The 11,004-nt window shown below is 34.4% G+C and overlaps 1 protein-coding gene across 1 annotated transcript; it reads left to right on the plus strand.

The window, feature by feature from the left end:
• The first annotated feature begins 4,908 nt into the window (after window positions 1–4,908).
• Window positions 4,909–7,981, plus strand: LOC130806716 (succinate dehydrogenase [ubiquinone] iron-sulfur subunit 2, mitochondrial-like). Its single transcript, XM_057671905.1, has 2 exons — window positions 4,909–5,947; window positions 7,592–7,981. Exons 1-2 carry the CDS (start codon window positions 5,313–5,315, stop codon window positions 7,758–7,760), a joined length of 804 nt encoding a protein of 267 aa, XP_057527888.1. The 5' UTR covers window positions 4,909–5,312; the 3' UTR covers window positions 7,761–7,981.
• Window positions 7,982–11,004: the final 3,023 nt, after the last annotated feature.

Genomic DNA, 11,004 nt, shown 5'->3' on the forward strand with positions numbered 1-11,004 from the left:
TAAATTATCTATTTCAAGATGTAAAATGCTATTTCAATACTTAAATTGCTAACCTCAAGCATTAATCTCAACTAAGGCCCAATCAGTAATTTTTTTATTTGTTCTTGTGAACCTCGTCTTTCGATGAGACGACTTCAAATAAGGAGCCTATAAAACACTCATTCTCATTATGGTTGATGTACATGCTGAATTATGTTGTTGATCAAGAAGAACATCAACATCTAAAGGACGTACGTAGCTTAATTAGGAAGGTCGTCTAATAATAATGGCAGTGATTGGTTATGGAGGTTCCCAAATGAACAAATATATTCCGACATTTAATCTCCTGAGTTTTTTTTTTTTTTTTTTTTGGATTTTCGGGAGAGAAATAAAAAAAGGGAGTAAGACTGAGCTTGTTTTTGTATTACAAATTACAAATATAAATAAGATTAGGTTTAATTTTAATTTTAAATTTATTATTTGGATTTTCGGGAGAGGAAAAAAAGGGGGTACGACTTGCTAAATAAGAGTATAGAGTTGATTTGGTTTACTTTTTTTTTTTTTTTTTTCTTTTGACGTAGCCGTTAGACTTTTTTGGCTTGAGCATTACAAATTAAATTTAAATTTATTATTTGGATTTTTGAGAGAGAAAAAAAAGGATGTATGACTTGATAAATATGGAGTTTGTTTTGGTTTACTTTATTTAGATTTTTTGGACTTAAGAATTATAAATTACTACAAATTACAAATTACAAATATATATATATATATATATATATATATATATATATATATATATATATAATATATATAAATTAGTTAAGTTTAATTTTAAATTTAATTTATTCTTCAACAAGTTTTCGTCTCGCCGTGAGACAACCGATACAAGCAACCCATAAATATAAAAAACATAAAAAATACAATGAAATTTGAATTGTATGGGACGTTAGTTTTTTTAAAGAGTTTAAGCTGATCACCTAATTGAAACCGTCTCATAATTAGATTGTCTCAATATAGAATTAGTGTTTATTATTTGGCTTTTGTCTTTTATACTTCATATATATATATATATATATATATATATATATATATATATATATATATATATATATATATATATATATATATATATATATATATATATATATATATATTAGAGAGAGAGAGGGGTTTAAAGTTTAAAAAAAATTGAAATTTTGCATTTAGTTTTTATCTTTTAGGATCTATTTGTTTAGAGAAAATAGTGGAATTAATTATAACTGTTAATTAGTTATAGAAGTATAATTTAGTATTGTTGGGGAATAATAGCTAGTCTCTTGAAAGACCGTCTCATTATGAGACGTATCTCAAGCCCAATCTATTAAAAATTAATGTCCATCTACCGTATTTTATATTATCTTTAATTGCCTACTTACCGTATCCTTAATGTCTACTTACATTATTTTTAATGTGTACTTACAATATTTTAAAAAACATAAAATGGACCAGCTCAATTAAAAATGGTCTCTTAAAGAGGCCGTCTCTCACAAAAATTTGTGATAGTAGATAGTTGTAGTAGTGGTTGGAAATAGTTTTTTAAGACATAAAATATTATTGTTCGGGAATAGTATAAATAGTTTTAATTAATAGTGGTTAGAAAATATTTTTTAAAAAAATGTAGAGAAAATCTCAAATTACTATTCGTGATTTTTGGGACTATATAGGTTATTATGTTTTGATAGTTATTTGCGCCATTAAACATTATTTAAGTAATACCTTTGTCGAACAGTGATTTTTTATTTAAAGTGATGAGTTTTATTAAACCAATAACAACTACATATAGAAATTAAATTACTACTTTAAACATGCTCATTCTAAATAGAAATAATTTATAATTAAGAAAAATACTACACTTATAACTTTCCTTTAATTTTGAATATTTGTTGTAAGTTATGTTACTCTCTCCGTTCTTTTTTGTTTGTTAATTTTATTTTTTTTATGTATTTTAATGTAAATTTTGAGTTTTGATATCTCATAGTACGCATAATAAAAAATTGTAAAAATTATAAATTAATTCTTTGCATCAAGACGAATCTAACAAGATCCTGCATGAATATATTTTGTCTTAAATATATACTTCAACAATTAAATTTAAATTTCTCTCTTATAAAGTGGAAAAACTTAAAGTGGATAAAAAAAAAAGAAACAGATGGAGTATAATAAATCAAAATTCTCACTTTTTGTTTTTTTTTTTTTTTTGAAAACCACATAGTGCTAGTATTAAGATAAGTCAAGGTTCGCCAAGGTTTGAATACCTAACAAAAAAGGGTTCATACAAATCTTTTCATCGACATTACCCGTATCCCCTCTAGCCACTAACTGGGCAATCGTGTTGCCTTTCCTACTAACATGAAGACATTCAATGACTGCTTTTGGGTTAACATGTGGTGCTATTGGTGTTTTAGATCTCTTATCCGCCAATGGGGCGTATATTTAGGTTAACAAATTCATTGAATCATAAGTATATTGACTGCTTTTATATTTCTTTTGTCTTACCTTGGAATTATTGTGCTTGTACATGACACTTTGGCAGATTGAAAAAATTAGTTGTTCATTTTACAAATGAAAACTCTGAAAAGATTTTCGTAAAATTTATTTCATATATTTTTGCCACCTAGGGAGTTCAAACCATAGATGATCTTAAAGATGATTACAGAGAGTGATGATGATGATGATTTTTAAAAAGGAAGAGGATTTTTAAAAATGATGGTCAATAATAGTGAGGTGTATTGTTTAATGATTATAATTGATGATATGATTTAAGTGTTGATTATAATGGTGAAAATAATTGTGTGGAAATGAAGGTATTTTGATGATGATGATAATGGTTAAAAAATGGTGAAGTGTTGTTTAAAGATTATAACTGATGATATGATAGTTTTAAGTGATTATATAATACAAGATCTATTTCAAGCCTTAAAAGGCATATTCAAGAACTCAAGTTTAACATATCCTCCAAACTTTAAAATATCATAATCCAAGTCTTAAATGACAAATTTTAAGCCTAAAAATAACAATTTTGAGGCTGAAATGACCAATTCAAGACTTTATATTCCTATTTTAGAACTTGAGTATAATATTTATTGCAAACCTCGGTCCTCACAATATCATCAAAGGCTTAAATGGTCAATTCTAAGTCTTGAAATGGTAATTTCAAGACAATTAAGCTCATACTAAACTTGCTTATTCAAATAAAAGAAGTTTATTCAAAGCCTCAAAAAGACAATTCCAAGTTTTCAAAAGTCTATTATAAGTTTTAAAAGGCCTATTCCAAAGCTTAAGTTTAATAACTACTCCAAACAATGCCAAATTCCAAAGCCTAATACTAAAAGGTCGCATATATGCGACAGTTGCTAGGGCTGAACAGGGTTTGGTCTAAACCGTAAACCAAACCGGACCAAACCGTAATTTAAGTATTTGGTCTGGTCTACGGTCTGAATGGTCTGGTCCGGTTTTTTTTTTCTTTTAAACGGTTTACGGTCCGGTCCCGGTTTTTAAATTTGTAGACCAAACCGGACCAATAAACCGTAATAGACTCTAATATTAGGGATTACTGATTAGGGCAAACATTAGAAAAGCTTCAACGGTTCAACCCATCCTGCATTCCTGCTGCCGCCCGTAAATTAGAAAAGCTTTCCAGGCCCAGCAATCCAGCATCCTCTCTTCTTCTTCCTCGCATCCTGCCCAGGTCTGAGACGCCACGCCATCGAATCTTCTTCTTCCTCGCTTCCTTCCCAGCGCCCAGCAGCCCAGGTCTGAGACGCCATCGACTTTTCTTCTTCCTCGCTTCCTTCAACTCTGCAAGCTTCAACCCATCGACGACGCTCTGCTTCTGTGGTTCTTCGACGCTCCTCCTCCAATCTCACCATTCACCACGGAATCAAGTGTAGAATCTCGTAATGTAAGTATATTGGTTGATTTTTTGATTTTTTAGGGTTCTTTTTATCAGTAAATTCGAATTAGGGTTCTAAATATACAGTTTTCAATTTTGTTTCAGTTGATTTCAGTTGATTTCAGTTTTCAATTCGAATTAGGGTTTTAAATATACAGCTTTTGGTTGATTTCAGTTGAATGTTAAATGAAATAATCTCATGTATTAAATTTCATGTTAATTGGAATTTGCAGTATTGGAATTTGCAGTATTGGACGAATTAGGGTTCTAAATTGAGAATGTATTGAACGAATTTGCAGTATTGGACGAATTTGCAGTATTGATTTATTGAATGTTAAATGAAATAATCTCATGTATTAAATTTCATGTTAATTGAAATTTGTAGTAATGGAATTTGCAGTATTGGACGAATTAGGGTTCTAAATTGAAAATGTATTGAACGAATTTGCAGTATTGGACGAATTTGCAGTATTGAATGTTGAATGAAATAATCTCATGTATTGAACATGATATAGCAACTGAAAAAAAACCGTAGACCAGACCAGACCAGACCGTTCTAGAACGGTCTGGTCTGGTCCGGTCTGGTCTTTTGACTGGTCTGGTCTGGTCTGAAAAATTTCCAGACCGGAATTTCTGGTCTGGTCTGATTTTTCTGTCAAACCAGACCAGACCGGACCGTGTGCAGCCCTAACAGTTGCACCTAAATATTTGTCAAACCGTAGATGTCAACAACTATAATTGTTTTAAGGGAAATTTCATATGGTAGCATCAAACTTTCATGAAATGCTAGTGGTAGCACTTTTGTAAGATTTTTCAACATGGTAGCATTTAGTTTATGCCTTATTTAACTGCCGTAGTATTTTCCGTTAAATTTTTGTCAATTTTTATGTAATTTACCATGTTAACGTTTCTACCCTTATTAAGTATTGATTGTTGTCTTTATAATTTGCCTAAACAATTTTTATACTCTCAAATGTTTAATTCATCATTTTCACGTTTAATTCACCGTTTAATTCATCAACACTCTCAAATGTTTAAGGGAAATTATAAAGACAACCAACACTAGATAAAGATATAAACGTCAAAATGATGAATTAAACAGAAATTGACAAGAATTTAACGAAAAATACTACGGTAGTTAAATAAGACATAAACTAGATGTTATCATGTGAAAAAATTTTACACAAGTACTACCACCACTAACATTTCATCAAATTTTAATTGTTTTAAAAATCAAATTTTCAACAAGAATAGGTGAAATTGCTTCGCTTATCTCATTGAATCCCGACACTACATAAACTATAAAACGGAAATTATAAATTAGTGACCCCTAAACTCGAGAACCTAAAATCCTCCTTGTATTCGCTAATTCCCTCATTCTCCTTCTTCTAAGCTTTGATCAATGGCGACGGGACTCCTCCGCCGGAAAATTCCAGCATTTTTATCCTCCTCCACAACCAAACTCCTCCTCTCACGTTTCTCCTCCTCATCATCTTCCACCCCTACAACCAAAACCTTCTCTATCTACCGCTGGAACCCCGACAAACCCTCAAAACCCGAACTTCAATCCTACGAAATCAATCTCAAAGAATGCGGTCCTATGATCCTCGACGCACTAATCAAGATCAAAAACGAGATCGATCCTTCACTCACTTTTCGCCGATCTTGTCGCGAAGGTATTTGTGGTTCTTGCGCTATGAACATTAATGGTTGTAATGGTCTTGCTTGTTTAACGAAGATTGAATCAGGTGGTAGTGCTACGATGATTACTCCGCTTCCTCATATGTTTGTTATTAAGGATTTGGTGGTGGATATGACTAATTTTTATAATCAGTATAAGAGTATTGAGCCTTGGTTGAAGAGGAAGAATCCTGCGCCTGTACAAGGGAAAGAGTATTATCAAAGTAAAGAGGATAGGAAAAAGTTGGATGGGATGTATGAGTGTATTTTGTGTTCTTGTTGTAGTACTTCTTGCCCTAGTTATTGGTGGAATCCTGAGTCCTATTTAGGTCCTGCTGCTTTGCTTCATGCTCATCGGTCAGTGCTCTTTTCCCGCTATATGATTTGTCTTTCAATTCAATGGATATCTATGCCTGTTTATGCTTAGGCGGTTAGGTCATGGTCTTTTATTAAAAACCCTTTGAATTGTATAATATATCACGTAATCATGGCAGACGAGTTGGTTAAGCATACGTGTATAAATGAGTGTTTTTGGCCCATCCTAAACTAATATTATAGATTTTAAATTTAATTGCCTTCAATTTTTGCTGGAATTTGTGTTGGTGATCTAATATTATGTATCTGAGGTATAAAATAGGGAAGATTTATAGTTGGTAAGGAAGATGATGATATTAGGACTATGGAATTTTGTGTAAATCAAAGTACTAGTTTTTGTTTCTTATATCAATGATCGATTTGGGAATGATTTTGAAGTAGGGCACTACTTCAATGGGAGAAGATTGGGAAGGTATAGTCTCACGTAAAAATGAATGTTTTTCTACTTTTCTGATTCCAAAATTTATGTTAGTATGGTGTTGGAATTTGAATTGTATGAGAGCTTAGGACTAAAACTGTTAGTTCCGATTGTTGTTGCTAAGACTTCCTATTTTCCTGAAAATGTTTAATGTGCTTTTGCTCTTGGGTTTGGAACTTTTGTTGAGTTATAGATGCTAATTTTTCTTACATCTAACTGCTTCTTTCTCGCAAGTCTTAGGAACCTAGGATAAGTGTTACCTATTTTAGTAGTAGGTACAAGTAACTTATTTGGATTCATGATCTATAAATTCAGCATTATGGTGGTATGTGTATTGCATTTCAGTATAAGCTTGTCTTGGAACATTATAGCTTGGAGCTTTCAAGGTCGAATTCAGTCAAATATAAGCTTTTCATTAATGTAGTATGCCCCTTTTTCCTTTCTTTCAAATCTATAAGTTGTGGTTTTGTTGTTTCGTGGTGATTTATAGAGCCCTGATGGTCGCTTTGGTTAGATGGCATTGGTGATGAGGGAATTGGGTTGGTTGTTTCTGGTGTTGGGTTATGTTCAAGAGGTTGTCGATGGATTTGCGGTGGTTTGAGTCTTAGAGAAAGTAATTTGGTTTTGGATGGAATGTAGTCTGGATCAAGTGGTTAAAATGGCTGAGGTGTTGAAACCCCGGTATGGAAAATTTCAGATCTTGAGTTTGGGAATTATATGAGGGTTTTGGGGTGGAACCAAAATGAGGAATGAAAAAAAAAAAAAAAAAAAAAAACCCTTGAACTAAACAAAGGTAATTCCTGAATTCCTCTCTTTCTTTGATTGCACTCATCCAAATACTTCGTATAAGTCTATCCATTCCAAGCATGTCTTGTAAGGATTCAAGCAATGCATTCTGTGTTCGTGCTCCACTGTTAAGGTAGTATATAATAGCTGGTTAACAGTACTTATAATGCTTGTGTGGGTGGAAGGGTTTGTTTAGGGAGGGGATGAAAGAGGGTCATGATTATGTTGGGCTAGTGTAGAAAAATGGACAGATATTGAAATGTGGATAATTGAAAAAGAAACTAATAAAAAGTTTTGCATGGAGTTTACTTGCATTGTGGTTGTTAGCCCCCTTTAATAAATGTGTATACCCCTTCTGTTTTTGTGTAATTTTATGAACCTTCTAATGGGAAACTCTGCTGAACATATATTTTTTTTCTTAGATGGATAGCTGATAGCCGTGATGAGTATACTAAGGAGCGGCTAGAGGCAATTAACGATGAGTTCAAGCTCTATAGGTGCCATACAATTATGAACTGTACGGCTGCCTGCCCGAAGGGTTTGAGCCCGGCAAAGCAAATTCAGCAGATCAAACATCTCCAGCTTGCTTAATTGTTGTTTAGGGTTAAGATCAATTGTTTCGATGTCTCATTGCATATGCAACTTTGAATATTCTTTCGCTAACCAGCGTGATTATGCAGCAGGGATATACTTCATCTTATTACTTGATGTTTTGGAGAACAATTGGTTACAAAGTGAGATACATGTATTCATTATTCAGTGTGACAAGGGGATCATAAATATTAATAAATATAGGTTAGATTTTGTTCTGATTCTGTCATTTTGTGGAGAGCTGAGTTTGTTTTCAAACAATAATGTGCCTTACCATGAGACTTGGATATATTCATACTATTTGAGTAACCCAAGTTTTCTGGGAACACCAAATTGTGCAAGGAAGTAATAACAAATGTATTTCCTGAGCAATAATGATTTTTTTTATCAGAAAAATTAGGCTGCTAATTGCTTAAGGTTACATATAAGAAGCTAAAAATATTGCTTGTTTACTTATTCGCTAATATGTGGTTTGGCGGAAATATTTTTTCTTTTTTTTTTTTGTAAGAGAAAATTTTTTTTTTTTTGGAAAACAATTATCCACGGAAATTATTTTCGAACAGAAAATCATCATCATCATTCTACCCAGTGTATCCCGCTCATAGAAAAACTATGGACAGGGTCTGGGGAGGAAAGGATGGCGACAACTCATACCCATAAAGGAGAGCGCGGCCAAAGAAGTCCTCCGGCTCAAGACGACAAAGAGACGTAACTACACAGGAAAGATAACTTAAATGCCTGTAAATAAAATAAATAAGTAGAATCAACTACAAAATAAAAGAAAACAAAAACTAATAATAACAGAAACGAGATATGGCGCCTCCAACTACCCCTATCCCTAGTCAGGCCCTCAGAAAGGTTTAACTCATGCAAGTCAACTTTATTTGCTCATCTCAAATTCTTCTGGGTCTTCCTCAACTCCTTTTACCCTCTACTATAATGCTTTCTATTCTCCTCACAGGGGCGTCGAAAGTTTTTCTCTGCATATGTCCAAACCATCTCAATCTATTTTCGTGCATTTTTCTAGAAATAGGAGCTTCCCCTAGTTTGTCCTTGAACTCTTGGTTTCTAATTCGATCCATCAATGTGTATCCACACATATCTCAGCATACGCATTTCTGTAACTTCCATCTTATGTTCAAAAATCTTATTTACAGGCCAACATTCGGTCCCATATAACTGAGCAAGTCTGATTGCCGCCCGGTAGAATTTTCCTTTTACTTGCTTGGGAATTTCCTATCACATAGCACTGCGGTGGCCTCACCACTTGAGCCAACCCGCATGTATAATATGATTTACATCTCCGTCAATTTCCCCATCCCTTTGAATAATCAATCCCAAATACTTGTACTTGGTCGTACTTTTAACAACTGCTTCATCAATGGACACTTCTGGTTCACCTACAGGTGATGTCCCACAAAAGTCACAATGCAAATACTCGGTCTTCGTGCGACTAATGCGCAGCCCTTTACCTTCTAAAGCTTCCCTCCACTCATCCAATTTATTACTAACCTCCTCTCTACTTTCTGCTACCAGCACTATGTCGTCAGCGAATAGCATGCACCACGATACCGTCTCCAAATAGATTTAGAAATCTCTTCCATGATGACAGTAAAAATGAAATGGCTTAGAGCCGATCCCTGATGTAGTCCAACTTTAACGGGAAAAGGCTCTGTTATCCCCACCGGTGTTTGAATGTTAGTCAAAACTCTGTCATACATATCTCGTATAGCCTCAATGTACACTGAAGAAATACCTCTAGCCTTGAGGCTATCCTAGATGACACGTCGTGGTATGTTATCATACGCTTTCTCCAAGTCAATGAACACCATATGCAAATCCTTCTTTCGCTCCCTATATTTCTCCATCTGTCTCCTCAAAACATGAATTGCCTCAATGGTTGACCTTCCTGGCATAAAACCGAATTGGTTCTCTCTAATCACCGTTTCCTGTTTAGACTCCTCTCTATCACTCTTTCCCACAATTTCATTGTGTGGCTTAGAAGTTTGATACCTCTATAGTTCCCGCGTACTTGCGCATCGCTTTTGTTCTTAAACAGAGGTATTGGTGTGCTATTCTTTCATTCTTCTGGCATCTCATGTGTCCTCAAAATAATATTAAAGAGGTTAGTCAGCCAACGAATGCCCTCTTCTCCTAAACTCCTCCACACCTCAATCGGGATGTTATCTGGCCCGACTACCTTTGTTCTCCCCATCTTTTTGAGAGCTTCTCCTACTTCTTTTGTGATAATATCACTCGTTGACCCATATTCCAATGGTCTTTAGTCGTCAGAAATTTGATTATCCACCTCCTGTAATACCCCAGATTTAGCTTGAAAAAGGATTGATAGACTACTCATATCAACAAGGTGCATCTTCTTTTTAGGGAGCCCATTTGCTAAGAACTCCACAGTTAAACGTGCTTGGTTCTTAGGTGCGCACGAGTGAGGCCAAAGTGCGCTGGAAAGACTTGTGTTAGTTTGTGGGGTCAGTCTACAGTCTCCATGAGTAGTCACCAGCGGTCCGAGGGGCCGGGGTGTTACACCTCCTTTGGCCCCCTAGACTCATTGAGTAGCTGAAAGAAATACTGGAGTCATCTGGTTTTGATGTCCTCTTGTCTCAGGAGAACTCGTCCTCCCTCATCCTTGATGTATTTCACTGTCTCTAAGTTTTGTCGCTGCTTGGACCTAATCCTTGCCAACTTAAAAATCTGCTTCTCCCCCTCTTTGGTATCAAGCTTCTAAAACAAGTCCTCATAATCACGGTTTTTTGCCTCCGCTACCGCTTTCTTTGCCGCCCGCTTTGCTTCTTTATAGCTCACTCTCTTTTCTATCCTATCCTCCTCTTCCGTGCATGACATAAGTTCCTTAAGTCTCTTGTTCTTATCCTTTATCTTTTTTTCCACCTCATTGTTCCACCACGACGACTCTTTGAACACTTTTGGTTTACCTAAGGACACCCCCAAGGTCTCTTTTGCCACTTTTCTAATGGTTTTTGCCATGTTCACTCACATTTCATTCGCATCCATCCACATTTTATTCGTACAAAAAATGTAACCGATTATCTACTTTCCGTTATTTGGTTTGATGAAAAAATAGAGGTTTAAAGGAAATTGATTTTCCTGTATGTACGTACTAACCAAGTATATTTAAGGTAACTTTATCTTATAACTATAATCCCAAGTTACCTGTCAAGTAAAGACTTATCACTAGTAGTGTTCATTCAGGTAATCGAATCGATTTCGG

The sequence above is a fragment of the Amaranthus tricolor genome, chromosome 2 (genome assembly GCF_026212465.1).
Source record: "Amaranthus tricolor cultivar Red isolate AtriRed21 chromosome 2, ASM2621246v1, whole genome shotgun sequence".
NCBI classification, from domain to species: Eukaryota; Viridiplantae; Streptophyta; class Magnoliopsida; order Caryophyllales; family Amaranthaceae; genus Amaranthus; species Amaranthus tricolor.

What these genes read in the sequence shown, in the direction of transcription:
- LOC130806716 (XM_057671905.1), top strand. Translation starts at nt 5,313, where the DNA reads ATGGCGACGGGACTCCTCCGCCGGAAAATTCCAGCATTTTTATCCTCC. An exon ending in GCTTTGCTTCATGCTCATCG is followed by an intron (nt 5,948 to 7,591) that starts GTCAGTGCTCTT and finishes TTTTTTTCTTAG; the next exon opens with ATGGATAGCTGATAGCCGTG.